This window comes from Scomber japonicus, chromosome 23 (assembly GCF_027409825.1).
Source record: "Scomber japonicus isolate fScoJap1 chromosome 23, fScoJap1.pri, whole genome shotgun sequence".
Lineage (NCBI taxonomy): Eukaryota > Metazoa > Chordata > Actinopteri > Scombriformes > Scombridae > Scomber > Scomber japonicus.
Window position 1 is genome coordinate 7,497,204 of NC_070600.1, and position 18,891 is coordinate 7,516,094.

General features: G+C 40.3%; 1 protein-coding gene across 1 annotated transcript; it reads right to left on the bottom strand.

Annotated features, from left to right (window-relative positions):
* Nucleotides 1–148: 148 nt before the first annotated feature.
* On the bottom strand, nt 149–16,771 carry zgc:162331 (uncharacterized protein LOC793007 homolog). The gene is made up of 5 exons (XM_053314221.1): nt 16,498–16,771; nt 2,033–2,224; nt 1,425–1,578; nt 1,110–1,295; nt 149–491 (listed from the first exon to the last, which is right to left on the bottom strand). The coding sequence occupies exons 1-5, from the start codon at nt 16,769–16,771 to the stop codon at nt 149–151; spliced, it is 1,149 nt and encodes a 382-aa protein (XP_053170196.1).
* Nucleotides 16,772–18,891: the final 2,120 nt, after the last annotated feature.

Sequence of the window (18,891 nt, forward strand, 5' to 3'; positions counted from 1 at the left end):
AAAAAGTGACGCCTTCTCTTCTTTCTCTTGATCTTTTTCTTCTCCTTCAACACCTCCAGCAATAATGGCACAACACCCCATAAATCTTCAGATGTTGCCCCAATTTGTTTTGTTTTCCTTTCATTATTATAGAGACTGGAAGGCGCAGCTACTGCCATGGCCGCTGTGGTGTTGGGTTGGGATTGGGGTAGATTGGCGCCGGGGTTGGGTGAGGGTAGGTGGGCACAGCTGTGTTGGGGTTAGGAGGGTATGTAGGGGTAGGGTACTGCGTCATGATGTGAGGCTGAGCATTGACGGCTGTGTGGGCGGGTGAGGAGGAGGTGGAGGAAGAGGGGATATGGAGGTAGAGAGGAGCGGATGGAGCAGAAGGGGCGGATGGGGCGGAGGGCGCTGTCGGGGTCGGGACCCTCTGCAGGACGACATGAGGATAAAGCTGAGACTCGGAGCGGTAGAGGCCGGGCAAGGACGCCTTCAGCAAACTCTCCTGACTCCTGTTTGAAAGAGAGAGAGAATGAACCATTTTTAAAAAGAGGTCACAAATATTGTCTATGTATATATATATATATATATTTCATTTGATATATTTCTCACCTGAGAGCCAGTCTAATTTATGCTTTTTTACTTAAATTAGATTGGCAGATGAGTTGCCACTCTTAAAACTAGCTACACAGCTTCTATAAGTTGACATTATCAGCTTGAAAACTTAAGTAGTCAACCTCAAACACTTCACCTAACTGTAACTGGTTTACATGTTGATTTTGATATGAGCAACATACTGTAGGTAGGGCGTATTGGTGTATCTAATGGTTGTCTATGTGTGCCTGGTTTTCTTGAAATATATCAAGTCCTACTGAAGATCCACAGAGGAACCCTAACCCTAACCCTCTTTGTTTGAATACATATCAATTAGCTGACACTGAATGTAATGGAGCAGTGTAATAAGAGGATGTTTGCAGAATTAAAAACAATTCAATTTTCCTTCGATTAAACTTCAAATTGCATTTGGGTAACAATAGGCTTGAAAATCATTCAGTTGTGGAGGAGTTTTGTGCCTCACTGCATCTTGTAATACAAGTCATGCTCCTTCATGCTGGGTGCTGCCAGTTTACCTCTGGTATCCTCTGTTCTCATATCCATTGAGGCCTCCAGTCAGGTAGAGCGGACTGTCTGGTGCCAGACGGGGGTTCATCCTCTGGGAAAGATGGAAGATCTTGGGTGGAGGGAAGGCTTCCCATTCACCCTCTTCTCTCTCCAGCCAGCATTCGCTGCGACGAGCTGAGCGCTTATCTCTGCGTCTGAGGACGAGAGCACTTTATCAGCATAGTGGTGCCCATACACCAGGGACAAAGGTTCAGGACAACCAAAGATTGGATGTAATTGAGGGATCCAACAGCATTATATTCAAGGTTATTTTTCACATCTACCTGCTACGTCCCTCTTTTTTGGCTCTGTCCCGGCTTGACCGTTCCTGCAGGCAGCAGATGAGGAAGGACAGGGACATGGCGAGGATGACGATGCCACTCACCACTGAAGCCAACACAGCCACTCTCAGTCCACGGTCCTCCGGTCTGGGGATTGCTGTGAGGCAAAAGAAATTACATTGCAAACAGACTCAGGTAACACTTTATGTCTAAATAAACTTAAAATGTTAGCCAAACACATGTGAATTACAATATCATAGTGGCACTTTTAAAAAAAGACTGATCCTGCAACATATTCCATGTACTTCCTGTAGAACTGTCATTTTGCATATGCTGTTAATGTTAATTTCACATGATATGTTTGCATGTCGAGAGAAAAAGTTAGAAATGTTCCCTGAGCATAAAAAGATTGCCAGTGATGCTTTACATGCAAGCTGCAACCACATTTCACGCACAACCAGAGCTGTGGAGTAAGAACTAGTCCAACCATTATAATGTAGTAGCTGTTCTTACTGACTGTAAGTGACAACAGTGACTTAAGATTTAAGATGAAGCTGAAACTAATTTTTCCGAGTATGCTTTTGTGTAAATCTCTATTTCAAAATACATACCTTCACAGACAGGCAGGTAGTTGCTCCACTGCGGTTTGCCATTCCTGACATTGCAGTAGATTTTGTCGCTGCCAACCAGCTGATATCCCTCACGGCACCAAAAGGCCAAGATGCTGCCCACCGACACACCATTACCACCCTCCACATAGAAAGAACCTCGACGTGGTGGCAGGACAGGGGTACAGGACAGGCCTGAGGAGAGATAAAACAGATCAAATATTAGATGGAGTGTGGTCTACAAAGGACTAATCCCACAAATGTTGGGGATCTCCTGACTTTTCCTAGTGCTGCTTATCATTTTTGTTTTTTAGTGCAATGTATCATCAACTATTGGACAGATTACCAAGGAATTTGGTGCAGATATTCAAGATTCTAAGAGGTTGAATCCTACTGATTTTGGTGACTTTTTATCAAGCGCTATTGGCACAAAGTTTCTATTCATGTTCATGGTTCCCAGACGATGAATCCCAATAACTTTTGGTGCCACTATTTATTTGTCAGATTGTCATTTTACCTCAGGGTGACTTGTAAAGACTGATTTTTTGAATTGTTGTGCTAACATGTTAAACTAATATGATGAACATGATCTCACTGCTGTGCCTGAGTACAACATCACAGAGCAGTGGGCAAGGCTGTAGACTCTTAGTCCTGTTTAAGAAGTAAAACATAGTACTGGTGGACTTTAGGTCAAGTTTTATCTGTCAAGAAAGAACAAAGCTCCATTTTGTTGGTCCAAAATGCAGCCTGGAATCTTGATCCATTGCACTACGGTCTTTTTCCTGCAATTAGGTGTATACATTTGTCTTTTTATTGACTGATGTTGGCACTTGTAGAAACAAGCTTCTCTTTGACTGAGTAACAACATTTACTGTCTATTGTTGCCTCCAGAAGAATGTTTTTTTTTCTGGGTGTTAAGGCCTCTGGAGGGGGTGCTCTCATATTGAGCAGGGACTACTTTCAAGAACTGGTATAGAGTGCCTCACACTGTACCTCATCAATAACAGTTCTGTTTTTACCAGTGTTAAAGTCTTTTATTGACGTCAAACTGTCAACTCTGCCCCACTCTCTCTTTGTAACACACTTGTCTCCTTTTGCATGATCTCCCTCTTTCTACCTCTCTGTCCGACATTTTCCCCCATTTTCCAGCCTTTCTCTCTCTCTTTACCACCTCATCTCTTTTCTTCCTCGTTTTTCTTGTTCTAGCTTGGCCCAGAGTGTTTTTTTCTACACTGGGATTAGCAGTTCTACTGGATAGATAGATAGTGAGACAGAGAGAGGGAGAGACAGAAAGTTCTATTTTTATCTTCCTTATGCTACAATACGCAAATACCTCTGAGAGGTCTCATGATACAGCAGCTATTGTTGGATTGTGCTGCAGGGATTTTTGAGGCTCTCAGGAAATCTCATGTGAACGCACAGCCTGTACAAAACATCCCATATTTATATGAAAGATTTCAAATGAAAAGTAAGTAAAGTTTTCTCTACAGTGAAGCACAAAGTGACCATTTGATATCTGCAAGGGGTTGACAAGGTTATTGATCTTATGACTCAGCAAATACTTGGCCAGCAGCAGGGATTTCTGGCTTTTAAAATCTCAGACTCATGCAATATGTTATTAATTTGTTTATAAAAACACTTGTAATCAACTGTAAAGACAAGATGATTAGATTGTTATAGAAATGATGCTTTGCTTCAAATGAATAGGAAGGAAGGGCCATGTTTGTAGTGGCTATAAAGATAAGATAAGAGCTTCCTATCATAAACTAAACAAACCCCATCTAGCTTCATTACAGAAAGATATTGTTACTCTATAATAAAATGAGTGATTTGGGAAGATGCATCTTCACTTGAATCATTAACAGGAGCCAGCAGTCACTAAAAACATTCAGCTGCACTAGATTTCAGTTATGAAAATGTTTTGTTTGCTTTACTTGATTTTTTTAGCCACTTTGGGGGAAGCTGTAAACACAACATGAATGTTAAATGTGTTAGCAAACATTTACACATCCAACAAACACAAGTCTGAGTCCTATTTCTGACCACCCAATGAATATAAGTCCAATATTCACTCCACGTTTAGCTCTGCCTTGGTAAATATGTGGTGCTTTAGTAGCTAATTTCTCCACTATGTACTCCACTATACTATAACAGCTAGCCTCTGACTTTGTTTGTCTGCTATTTGGTACTGGACAGGTCACACACAGTAGCTTTATAAGACATTTCCTTGCTGAAAACTGTTTTTTGGTGTGGCTGGAAACACAGTTAATGACAGAAATGATAGTGAACCTAAACAGTAGGCTAAAACTATGGCCTTTAAAATCAAAACAATTAGCTAAAAGACGCTAAAACGCTCAGTAGACCTAAAGGGAACTCTACAGGGGAGATCATTCTCAGTGGGTTTGTCAGTACAATAGACACCTTTAATAATACTCATTTTAGGTTGTTAATGTAAAAACATTATTAGTGCAAGTTTAAAATTATTGGACAGTTAAATAGAAAGAAAAATTACAGCACAGTGTTGTGTGTTGCTGATGCTTTAATGAGTAATGGCCAGAGGGATATGTGAGGCTGCGGTTTGCTTTGCTGTGTCAGTGTTAGTGTACAGTAATCTGTTTGCATGTGTGTGTGTGTGTGTGTGTGAGAGAGAGAGAGAGAGAGAGAGAGAGAGAGAGAGAGAGAGAGAGAGAGAGAGGCGCAGAATGAGATGTCATCCCAGTATAAGACCCTGTGAACATGCAAGCTGCTCTCTGCTGATTAGGAGCGACAGATGGGAGGATTTCTGCAGTGGTAGGAAAGGCGAGAGAGGATCCCGTGATCCTGTGTGAAGATGACAGCATCCCCTCCCTCTCTCTCTCTCTCTCTCTCTCTCTCTCTCTCTCTCTCTCTCTCTCTTTCGCTCTCTCTCACACACACACATACAAACATCACGGCACACACACCAGACACGTGCGTAATGTGTACAGTACAGGGAAACAAGGACAAGCTGACTTGTTTTTGAAGGGGAAACTAAAAGCCATTCTGTTTCCCCTAAGAGACCTTTTACTGACTCTTTGTGTGTGTGTGTATGTGTGCGTGCATATGCATGTTACTATCAGGGGATCACCACCCTAACCATACACTGAAGAAAAGTATGTGTTGCTTGTGATAGGTGCAAGATTCCTTTCACTTCTCCCTGATCACACAACAGCAATTATTTTTTTCCACAGATTTTGGCATTTATTGATATCTGTCTAAGCATATTAAAATGACATTGCTTGCATATTACGTGCTCAAACCACCTCAGCTTCTTAAAATAGCTAGATTGATAAAACTGTCTGATATTTGAAATTTTCTTGCTATGGCATCAGCCCTGGTCTGAGCAGTGACCAGCATGCACATAAAGGCATCAATTTGACAATAATATAACCCCATCATTGTGTTTAAGAGTTGTAAATGTCTCAGTGAAATAATACTAAGGGAAGGGATAACATTTGCATTTGAATGAAAGAAATATGATTTAATTAAAATTAGGTGGTTTTAATTATCATCTGAAATGAATCTGGTGACTTTATAACTTCTCATTTCAGCACCAAGAGCTGTCGCATAATGATCTATTAAACAGACTCACACATGCCGCTGAACAATACAGCTCATATTTGGGCACCTTATTTAGCTTGTTATATCTAATCTAGATGTGATTCAGAAACCCTGCTTTACCCAGTTAACTCAATTAGGGAATATTTTTTGATTTGATTTGGATGCTAGGGATTGTAATTTGACAGTCCCTGTGGTCTAGTTTGTGTTGTATTGCAATAACAGGTGCATAAATTACATTATCAGCATTAACATTTAAATTCATTGTTTTTGTCACTTGGGGTCTGTGGAACAAGCTGTAAACACATTGATAATTTATCATCTTATAAGTTGTTATGGTGAACATGTTCAAACAAAGTTGACTATTTACACATCCAGCAGACCTGAAGCAACATCATTTGGAGTCATGTTTCTCACCGGCTGACAGATGTAAGTCCAACATTTTTTTAAGTATATTTTTTTGGGGCTTTTTGCCTTTAATGGACAGACAAGTAGAGAGAGACAGGAAACTGGAGGCAGAGAGGGGGGAATGACATGCAGGATAGGACCGTTCAGTGTAGGATTTGAACCGGGGTCGCCTGCACTGAGGACTGTAGCCTCAACACATGGGGTGGATGCTCTACCCACTGAGCTAAACACCGCTGTGAGTCCAACATTTATTCTATAACTTTGTCCATTGGTTTTCTGTTGGCGAGCAGGCAGCATTCTGCAGAGCTTTCTCACTAAGAACAGATGCATAATGTGGCTACAAATTGACAAAGAGTGGTAAGAGTAAAAAAACACATTACATTACACAGTACATTTGCAGGCATTTGTACCAAAACAACAAGCTAAAAGAAGCTAAAACGCCCAATAGAGCTGAGGGAAGTAGTAGGGTTGGGTTATTATCTGTGGGTTTGTTATGTGCCATACAGTATACATGAAACACACATCCAGCTTTACCTTTACTTCTATACAGCCAGATGAAATATTGAACATATTAAGTGATAGTGTGTGTCTTAAGACTCTAGTGGAGGTTTTTTTTTCTTCCTGTTGCCATGGCATTGCAGGAAACTCATCACTATTCCTACAAACCGCTGAGGTAACACCCCACTCCTCATGAGTGGACACACTGTAGTAAACACATGAGAAAAACAGCAACGCAGAATGGAGTGAACAAACAAAACACCCCAACAGGAGCCCATGCAGCATCAATAAAAAGGCATTAATGCGGAATAGATTAAAAAGGTGTGTTGGTTTTGGTGTGCAGTTGGCCTTTCTGTAGTTGACTTTGGATGGAAGTTAGCTTGTGTATGTGCATGGGATTTGAGTGTGTACGTGGCTGAAATCTGTATTAGTGTGAAGGTAGTGTGTGTTTTCTACGCAAAAAGGAGACTACATTAGCTCTGTGTGTGTGTGTTGACTCTGCCCTGTGTTTGCTCAGTCCTGTTGGTTAGGCCCCATTCAGAAAAGCGTCTCTGTCATTGTAGGTTCCGTGGGTTGCCAATCAGAGAGTTGAGCTGCCAGTGGGGTTCTAATACACCTCTGGGCCCTCAAACCTGGCAACCAGTCACCACCAAGCAAACATCCACTTTGCTGTATTCTTCTCTATCTTCCCACCACTCATCTCTGTCAGGAGAGTACTTGGAATAGTTTGGGATTAAATAAAGATTAGTCTCCCTACATTAAAGATTCAAACACACACATGCACAGAATGAGTGAACTGAACACACAAAAGCGTCATGCACTCATGTCATGCATTGCACACATGTATGATGAATGTGTGGACATCATATCCTACCAGGACTATCTCTGTGTTCGGACTCTTAGTTTAGTTCCTGTTTTATTTTGACATATTTTCTCCTTGTGTTCTTGTTATCTTTACTTCCTGTGTTTTCCCACCTTGGTTGATAACCTCATGTGTTTCACCTGTGGCTTGTTTTGCTCACCTGTGTCCAGTTTATAATCATACTTAAGCTCAGTTTCTCAGTTCTTTCTTTATAGAGTTGTCTTGTCTGTTGTACCCTGTTCCACCTGCTAAATTCTGTTTTGTCCCCTACTGTGTTTCAGCTCCACTTCTGGTTTTCAGTCTTTACATTTGAGTCCATTTTGGGTCCAATGGAGTTACACATAGATATTGTGTACATTGCATGACCGTGCATACTCAGTCACACATTTGTATTAGAGTTCTCGCAAGGATCTTCAGAAATTAGTACGCCAAGCAAAGGCTGAGATATCTTGATTTTTTTCCACTAGTCTGGGTCAAGCTCCAAAAGCACAAATATGTAGTTTGTAGCACCTCTCAGGAGTAAACTGATACTGACCTTTTAAGTACACTTCAGATCAATTTTGAATGCAGGTCTTACCTCCAACACAGAAACATATCTTAAATATATCAACCCTACTCAGTATTATAATGCAGCATTCATATATTTGAGCCATGAGGGACCAGTGGAACAACTTTAAACACATCGTTGGCATATTTTCACTTTATAAAAGTTGAACACGACGATTGTATTAGCAAACAGTTCCTTTACACAAGACAACATTATAATTCAATTGGAGCCTCTCTAAATGCTGCTAAATGCTCCAGTATTTTGTGGCACTTCTCGTAGTGTAGAGTGGACTTATCAGAGCGTTTCCCTGCTTTCCTTTTAAGGAGGCATAAACCCAAGGGAAGACTCATGCATTCCCTACTGTATCTTACGCATTTCCTCGATAAACAATAGATAAAAATAACCGTCATCTTTGTCAGACTTTACCAAACGCTAAAAGTCAAAGTTGATGTTAAAGGAAAATGGCATTTATGGTTGACAGCTGAGTAGCTTCATCTCATGCATCCCCGTGTTACTGTCTGTTTTAGGAGTGTTTTTCGGTCCCTTTGTGCCAGCTGCTCTTAATGTGTTCTGACCTCAAACAAACATCGTCCCTTGCTCTCCTCTCTATCATCACTGTATCTATTTCTGTGGCACCTCCCTGATGCGCTGTATCACAACTGATTACCTAATCCCCCTGGCTCTTGCTATGCCTGCGTGGTGTGTGTTCCTGTGCAAACACATAAAGGTATGCATGTCTGACTCTATGCTATGCCAGCACTTGTGTCTGGTGCGTTCCAAAAGCTTACTCTGTTAAGGCTGTTTTTGAAAAATTAATAGAATGAAATAAAGTCATCAAGGATACTTGCTCGACACGCGGATATACTCAACATGCACTGTAAGATTTTGCTGACTGTGCAAAAACCAGCAAACAAAGCTGAAAGGTGCCTGTGTTCTCCTTTAGCAAGCAGCTTTGACTCAATCTCACTGAGGATAATCTGTACAGTTAAATAGAACAGGGACAGTAGGGCTGATTTCAAACTACACACTTATCCAATTTACTGATTAACCTTACTAACATGCAATTGTGGAGAAACACTAGCTCTGAAAATTTTGGCTAGATAAGGACACCAGATTTGTTTGTGTTCTCCTGGAATTCCACTTCCACCATGAAAACAAAACATTGAATTACTGGCACTAAAAAAAACCCCAGCACATTTCATCAGAAGGCCTTCATCAAAGTTACATGACAGACAAGAGATCTTTAATCCCACTTTCTTCTCTTGCATGCTCAGCCACCATAGCTGTCACATTATATCAACTAGAATAAGTCAGTTAAAATTCATCCGGGCATCCTGGAAGTATAGAGAAGTACACAGAAGGTCATTAGTAATGGATAGATCTGAAAGGGATTTCTGGTGTTAGCTTTTCTTACAAATTCTAATTCACTTGTCCTCTATAACCCCTTCATTTAATCATTCATCATTTTAAAGCATGGGAATGTGCTGTTTTCCCACTCTCTTGCCAAGACTTAGAAGAGAAGATTAATACCACTCAAGATATACAACTGGAGCCAGCAGCAAGTTAGCGTATCTTATCATAAAGACTAGAAATACTACTTTATTGTTTAATCTGTACATATATGCGGTGTGCAAAACCAAACCCAACAGAGAAAAAACAAACATATTGTTTTACAGGTTGATTTTTATAAAGAGGTTCTAGTTGGCAAATTTGACCTTTTCTGATGACTTGTTACCAGCCTTAATGCTAAGCTAAGATAACTGGCTGCTGGCTCCACCTACAGTATATTTGTACCTCCAGTGAAACTGATCTTCTCATCTAACACTATTGCTTGAATTGACAATGCTTATTTTGTGGTTTGGCATGACACAATGTGCTGAAAACACAGTTCAGATGAGTTTTTTGGGGGGTTCCTTTGCCTTTGCTGCCTCTTTTCTTTCTCTTCTCCTGCCCTTCAGTTGTTATCATCCTTCTTTAACTGTTAGGGCAGAGAGAAGGCTCATTCCAAACGTTCCCTCAGTGACTTGTTAAGCAAGTGGTGCTGGTTTTAAGCCATGGGAAGGTAATAATGAAGTTGAGTCACTGCCAGCAGCCACATTGGATTGGCAGGCAGGAGACAGAGGGAACTCTTTGTCTGTAGCTTGCCAAGTCCGCAGGGCTCAGTAGTGACGATAGTGTATGTCACTGACAGAAATACCCGTGGCTCTGCATGTGTGTTTGTGCTTGTGTGTGTGCCCTGGCACATACTACATTTGTGTTTCTGTAGAAGTTTGTCTTGTGGTACATCTATGTTTGTAGAGCGGGTTATTCACCATTTGCATGATTGATGGTTCAATCCCCAGCTCCTCCTGTGCACATGTCAAAGTGTCCTTGGGTGAGACCCTGAACCCCATATTTCTCCCACTGGTCAGACCTTGCATGGTAGATTCATGCAAGGTGCAAGATTTCCTTCCAATTTTAGAGCTTTTTGTGTTACCATGTATATTTCAAACACCAATGTGTTTTTACCGTACATGAGAACAGGCAGATCAAACTGTCTGCAGTTCTAAAGTGGTAAAGATTTCAACATGGATTCCAATACACTACCGAAAAAAATGAAAGAGACAAACAAAAAACCTCTCTAATGGGCAGAAGAAATTGGCTTTAAAATACACTTCCTTCTACCAGTGAGTGTGTATGCATTTGTATTCCTGTGTGTTAGCATGTCATTAACAGGATTTCTAGGCACTAAAATAGCCTGGAATATACAAAGGTAATTGGCTTTGCCTGTCAGATAATCAGATTAAAGTCATTGTGAGGTTTCACATTTACGTTTCAGGCTTTTGGCTGACGATCTTATTTAAAGAGACTCAGAGTAAAGAATAAGCAGCTTAAAGTCATCATGAGGTAGATGCTGTATTTAAATCTGAAAAATCAGTATTTGTTTTTATTTGAGAGGTTTGATTCTTTTAGAATATTTCCTACGCACATAGAACTACAAAAACATGAATGTGGTTGCTGAGCATTTAGTTGCACACCATTACACTTGTTTTATTCTGCAGAGATTCCTTTTTGAAGACTTACAATGACGCATCCATGATCTTAGGCAACTATGTAGAAACCTCTTATTAAAAAGCCAAACGTTGTAAAATTAGTACTAAAAGTGCCAAAGTTGTACAAATTACTGGAGAACATTGTGCATGAACTGCTTCTGTCTTTTCTAGACAATAACAACATTATGGAGAAATTCCAATCAGGCCTCAGGGCTTGTCACCGCACAGAATCTGCTGTTCTCAAAGTCTCAAATGACCTACTGTTGTCTTTAGACTTTGGCAAACGTGCTGTTTTACTTCTCTTAGATCTTAGCCCATCATTGGATACGGTTGATCACTGTATTCTACCAAATTTCAGATCACACCAGATCACCTGTGTCAAAAGTTACTATTTTCAGTAAACTAAAGTTCATCCTCTCTCTCAACAATATGAAGACTGTTACTGCCACGTTAATCTCCTCAAGGCTGGATTATCACTGCACCTGGATGTTGGCCAGGCCTTTTTGTCTCGTCTGCAGCTGGCGCAGAATGCTACAGCGAGACTGGTACCAGAAAAATAGACAGCATTACACTGGTATTAGCATCCCTGCACTGGCTACTTGATAAAATACAGGTCCGAATTCATTCTACTGACCTTCAGTAGAAGAAAAACTACATCCTCATTAAATCCAACATCAAAAGTATACAATGGACCATCTACAGAAGATAGGGTAGGGTGGCCAAACTTAAGCACATGACACAATGATATTTTTCTTCTCCATTTTTTTCCAATTTAGGACATAAAAAAGTAATCATACTTTAATGTTTGCTGAAAATATTGTGTTCTATGTTACACGTCCTTGAGAGGCTGTGTTAAAGCATATGAAAAAAGCTCCCACACACTGTTTTGCGCACTGCTGTATGTTACTCACAACTCAGGTGTCACCAAATGATGTTATTTGTCAAAAGGTATAATTGTATACTTGCATACATGCTTTTACATACAACTGTAAGGAACTGATACAGGTCTCATTTAGGGATTAACACTGAGTCTCACACTCTGTAGAGGTTAATAGGTTGTGTTACCGTGTTACTGTTAAGACTCATGGCTTTTCTATCGCTGAAATATCCGCTACTCATCAGCAGTCTACCAACTTCTCAACCTGGACAGCTACTGCTCCACTGCAGCTTTTCAGTCCTGCCAATGTATTTGTCTGAATATGAAAAAAATACCATAGAACACAGCAAATTATTTCTACTACATTGCAGTCACGTATTTCAATGCATTATTCTTATTACTTATTATTACTACTGAATTAATACATTTTTTCTCAATTTATTGTTCAATACACACAGACTTTGTCACTCTCCTTAACTTACTTCTTTGCACTCCTACTTCCCTACAATTTCAACCCAAATAGAATTAGCTTTTCGAATTTTGCATTGAGCTGGTTTGTTATATATTAATTTTAAATACCTTCAAGTTCAACTTTGAATATGAAGTTTTGAAAAATTATAAAAGTCTTCTGGCTGAGTGTGTACTTTGAGTGTTTTTACTGGCAGAGTGTACTCTATACACTGCTTTTACTTGAATGAACAGTGTGTAAATTATATATTCTCTAGTTAATGATGTCTATTGTGCGAAATACTAAATGGTTGCTTGTTGATAGGTAAGACAGAACAAGAGGGACCCTTGATCTGTGAGAGCAAAATGGGTCAGTACATCTGGGTACATTTACATGGAAAAGAAATAAAATTGAAGATAACACAATTGAAACATTTCACAGAGAAATTAAACAGAAGAAGCAATTCAGGATACAAGTGTGCAAATGCAGTCTGTTATATAAGGAGGAGCACTCGAGGACAACCTAATCAATCGCAGAACTCTGATCAATTCACTTCCAGAAACTGCCCACAGAGAGGATTCCTGGACGAGCTACATAATCAGTCACAACATCGTATTGATGGAGTCTGAAAGCCCTGGTTTGATCCAACACTCCAAGGCTCTCTGCGCTAAACCTTCACACGTCTGCTTCACTAGTTTTATTGATTCAGTAAGCAGGTGTAGGTACGTAGGAGACTTTCAGACTGTCTACCCTGCAGACACTGAATCTCTACCACCTCCAGTTAATCTCTGAAATCTGTCTGTGATATGGCATTGAACAAGGATTGTACACTGCAATACAAGAAAGACGTTCAGAAACTGCTCAAACCTTTTTAAAGGTTTTAAACACTTGGCGCTGTACAGCAACATATTTAATCTATATAATGGAAAGTATCACTATAACAGGGTAATCAGGGGCAGGCCTACTCCTGGAGCTCTGAATAGTTAGCTAATGTGGTTGCAGTTCAAGTAGCTAAAAGTAAAATTAATAGCTAAATAGCAGGCTAATCCATGTATCCATTTACTTTTACTCAAGTAAATGGTTAGCTAATTCATAGATAAACAGTAAACACTTAGCCAAAAGTAATGAATAAAGAGTAAATGTTTAGCTAAAAGTAACGAATAAACAATAAAATAGCTAGGCTAGCTAAAAAATAATGGATAAATGGTTGAAATTGTTAGCTATAAGTCATAGGCAAACAGTAAATAGTTAGCTAAAAGTAAACGGCAAAACTTTTAAATAGATAGCTAAAACTGATGAATGGGTGAAAAAGTAAATAATAAGTAAATGGGCAATATAGCTAAAAGTAATGGATTCATGCTTGAAATAGCTGACGTAATTATGGTTGAATTACATAACTAAATGAGTAAAAACTTCACACAAATAAGCTAAAAGTAATAAATAAATAAACGGTTGAAATGTGTAGCTTCTGTAGAATTATTAATGAAAAAACTACTGAATTGACAGAAACAGCACCAGTTTAATTGTATGACAATATCCTCTTTTATATAGATAATTTATATTAACATCCATTTTAAAATCAACTTGAGTTCATATAACAAGGTCTGATAAAAACTTCTTGGAAATATGCTTCCAGATTTGTCTTCATTTAGTGATGTTGCTTTGGCTGCATAATAAATCCTCTGTGTCCAAAAGCTCTTCATGTACAAAAGCTTTCTATATTTAACTGGTTTGATTTTTATTGTCCTATAAATGACAGCTGAGCAGGTTTTTATTCTTAGAAGCTGAAACTAAAATGCCTAAAATGTCCAAACATAAACACAGTTTTGCTTCTGTAATCCAGACCTGAGGGAATGAGGCAAATAGGCTTAAAATGTGGTAAAAAGAAAAAAGAAAAAAAGAAAAAAAGTAAACAATATACGGATTGCTGCTTTTATCCTTTAATGCTTGTGGGAATAAGTAAGTTGTACTGTCATACACACACCACATGCATACAAACATATGCACACACACATACACACACACTTTGGTTTTGGGAGAAATGGTTTTAATCACACCTCCAGGACTTTGCGTTTGTGGAAGCTCGTTCCAATAGAAGCTCTGGTCTGGTGTAATTCATGCATATGGTTGGATGTGGAAAGCCAGCTGATCACCTGTGTATGTGTGTGCTTTTGTGTGTGCATGTGTTATTAACGTATAAATGGTCAGATACAGAGCTTCCGTTATGAAACGAGCAACTGTGTTGTTTATTCTCTAAACCTTTAAGAAGATTGGAGTTGCTTGGGCTCAGTACATCCATTTGTAATGTGTGTGTGTGTGTAAAATATGTGTGTATTAAGCACGTGAGGTTTGCATTTTGTCATCTACTGAAGTCTGTTTATTCATACACGTGAGGATATGAGCTCTGTGAGTGAGAAAGGGTGGGCGAGTGACATAAGAATAAATGCTGAAAAATGAAAGAGAGTGGAAGGAAACAAAAGAACAAACAAGAAGTGACACTAAAAGAGAAGACAAATAAGAGAAAAACAAGGAGTGGGAGAAAAAAAAATGAAGTGACCGAGAAAAGGCAATTAGTAGAATAAGGGAGACAGATGAGACAGAGGTTAGGGAAAGTAAACAAGGAGTGAAAAAGTGACATACAGACAGAGAGGAGAAAGGAAAACGAGAGAGAGAGAGAGAGAGAGAGAGAGAGAGAGAGAGAGAGAGAGAGAGAGAGAGACAGGAAAAGGACAGAGGGAGCGGAGGAGAAGAGAAAGGCAGCTCATGCTTCAGTGGAGGTGAAGTCATGCGAGTGGCGCTGCAGCTTTCTCTTCAGGCTGAACAGCTCCAGCCTGGACATAACGAACTGTCTTTAACTGCATCACCTGCCACCTAACACACACACATATACACAAACACACACAAAAGCTCACATTTGCTGGCAAACACTCACACTTCTGTAGTCTTGGTCTAGCAAACAAGAGTTTTGTACCTCTATACTTGGGTTAGGGTTTGTTGTGCAGACCTGCTTCATAGCAACATACATTCCCTCTTCCCAATACAAAATGTAACTATTATAATCCCAATCTTTACACTAACCTTAACCCAAAGCTAAAGTACAGCTAACCCTAACCGTAAAACCAAGTCCTAACCCTCACACATTGTCCAAAACACACATGTCCTGAATAGTATGCATGCAAGTATCATACTGGAAGCTCGCTTGCAAGTACACACACCCGGATTTACTGTTAATCAAAAGCAAAGCAGTATAAGTACACGTGATCGTACATTTGCATGCACAAACACTACACACACATACACACAACAGCTGCCAGGGTGATACAGATGTTTAGTTGCTCTAATCAAACTTTGTCCCCTCCCTGATAAATTTCTAGGGGAAAATCAACAAGAACTTTTTAGTTTTGTCTATGCTTTTTCTAGGTGGGTGAAAACAAAGAGGAGCCCTATAGAGTAAGTCTCCTCTTGGACGGCTGCGAAAAAATGCTAACCAGCTTTCAGTGAGTCCTTGCAGGACCTGCATACCGAGTTTAAGCTCCTTCAGTTATCAAGTAGTGTTTACGCTGGTAGCGCTGGTTAGGGTTAAAGGTTAGGGTTAGGGTTACGGATTAGGGTTAGGGGTAGGGTTAGGTTATTGTGGTGGGTTGGGGTTCAAGTTTAGGTCAAAGTAAGAAGAAATGCATTGAAAGGGAAACTTAACTATGGTTTTAAGAACTTTTAAGGAGTTAAGAGGTACTTGTGTATTGTCCATAAATCCCCACATTTAATGAGATTAAGGCCTCTAAGAATCATAAGAACAAAACAACTTTTGATTATACAGTAGCTGAGATTTAAGTTTTGCAGCAGGATATATCTAAATATCTAAATCTAAAAGTTGTGGAGTCACCAATTTTTGCAGCATCAGACAAATAACAGTTGGTGACCAAGACAAAAAAGTTTGAATTTGGCAATTTAGCTGCAATTCCTGATCAGGTTAGAAAAAGGGTCACAGAACAGAGTGTAATATCGGGAGTCCTTGTTTTCATGGACTCACTTGAAGACAGTGTGAGGTATTTAAAGGAAAAGCTTGGTGAAATATGTCCTACAAAAGGTTTTTTTCATTGTAGATTCAACTTCACATCAGTCATGCAGCTGAAAACTTTTTGTACACAAGAAACCAACATTTAACTTCACATAGACAAGAAAAAGGAAGGAATCGATGGATCTATGACCATCCAACTAACCTGTATAGTTTCTTGTAGCTGGGGGAGTTTGTGTGTCTGTCTGAGCTTCTGTCCATGCTTCTGTCAGTGTCTGGGTTTCAGTCTGCAGGTCTGGCTGCAGCTGGATCGTCGTGCCGGTCCAGTCCTCTGGTAGCGACGTGGCAGCAATGCTCTGCAAGCCTTCTGGGCTCAACGTGGAGCCTCTAGCCAGGACCAGGACACACAGCAAGGAGCTCAGCAGCATCCAGAGGTGGGTGCCTGCGCTTTGAGAGGTTGGTCCCACTTTTAGAAACATGGGGCCAAGTAATAAAGAAGAGCTCTGTGAGAAGAAGAGGAAAGAAGGGAGGAGGGATTCACAGCATCACAATCTCAGTGTCAGTATGAGGAAGATCCTTCAGGGGAAAGTTTGTTGCTCCTTGTTCTTCTTCTTGTTTTCCCTTCCCTTTTCCTCCTCCCTCTCTCTTCTTCTCTTCTCCAGCTTCTTCACTCTCTTTTATTCTGGCCTGTTTCCTTCTTTTTCTCCCATCACTCCCTTGGTGGAGAAAGGACAATCTCCTCTGTGTTGCGGTTCATGATGCTGGAGGTATGACAGAGAAAGAGAGGGAGTGAGCTGGTGTGTATGCTCATGTGTGCATGTACAGTGGATCCAGCTGTAATCTGCTTGCTCTCTGCTCACTTGCCGTTGTTTTCTCTCCAGCCTTCCCTCAGCTCGTTCAGCCGTGCTCTCACTGCTCACTCGGTTCGCTGCTCTCTCTCTCTCTCTCTCCCTCTCTCTCTCTCTCTCTCTCTCGCTCCCTCTCTCTCTCTCGCTCCCTCTCTCTCTCTCTCCCTCTCTCTCTTGCTGATCTCCAGCTGGGCTGACTGAGCGCTTGCATAACGGTAACTCATTCGCTGAGCTGTGCTGAGCTGTAACTCATGCAGCCTTAAGTCCTGATATTCCTGGTTGCTGCTCTTTCCCTTTCTGACTCTCTCACTCTGTCTCTCTCTCTGTTGTTTCAGTGTATTGAGTGTGACGGACAGTTCAAGGTGTTGCTTATAAGTTCACAGAGAAACCATTCACACTAACTCCAGCAGCTGGAGGTTAGTTCACAATACTACCAGACTGACCTAAACTGAATGTTCATATTGTAGTATAGGCTGTGTGGGGTAATGAGCATCAAATGGACCAGGTGACCAAACAATAACTGAATAACATATGATGGCGGACATCTCAGGTCAAGGTTCTTTTAGTGTACCTCCTTTTCGCTCCTTTGTGGTGTACACAGAGAGGACTGTTTTTTGGAAAAAGGGTGAAGAGTAAAGAGTTGTGTTTGGAGGTTACTGTGTAGCTACAATAGGTCTGTCTGTTGCTACACCATCATCTTACCACATGGATCATAAAGATATTCAGTACATGTACGAGAAAACATTTTTAACGCAGGATCTTTAAACTGAACTGACTCACCATTGTCACTGAATGTATTGGTAGCTTATAGCAGTGGACCTCCCTCACTGGTGACTGTTAAAAGACTGCAAAATACTGTTAAAAGACTGCAACCCCCATATACAATGTTATATATGACTAGTTTTACACTGAACTGGATGTAGCAGCTTCAACTAGCAACAACCTAAACCCGGCACGTCCAAAATATTCTATAAAGGGCCGTGTGCCTGCTGGTTTTTGTTCCATCCAATCAAGAGCACACAATTCGACCAATCAACTGTCTGAGGACTGAGCTCAGTTGATTAAATGAGTCAAGCCTGGTTGGAATGAAAACCTGCAGCCACATGAACCCTTTATGGAATGGTTTGGACACCCCTGACCTAAACATACCACTGGACTGAAGACTGTCAGTGAATGCTGAAAAACATCATGATATGCATCTTTGTTCACTCTGGTGTACAAACTGAACTGTATCTGAATGGTGAGACATTCACTAACTGCTGTACATAGAGAGCTGAAGTGTATCTTCGAATCTTTGAACTGAACTCGGAGCGATTCCAATCAGCCATGTTATTTGTAGTTTACATCTCTAATGGTGGCAGGTACAGAGATACCATGTGGAGGCCGGAGGAGCTGTGATTGACCAACTTGAGTCAATTCTTTTAAACAAGTGTCCAATGCTGATAGTAAAGACAGCATTCAGCAAGTTGAAGAAATGGTCATTGATCTCCTCTTTTCAGTACATCTTTTCTGATCAAACAAAGCCACTTCCACTGCTTAACATGTCATCGTTCTCTATATTTCATTGAATAAAAGGATGTAAACATGCTCATTTAGGATAATAATGATTGCATCCCAATTGTTTTGTTTCCAGCAATTAGGTAGACAAGGCACACCACATCATTGTAACTGTACTGTATATCAAAAAGTGACGGAAACAATGTAAACATTGTTAATTTAGGCTATAAAATGTAATCACTATGCAGCCCGAT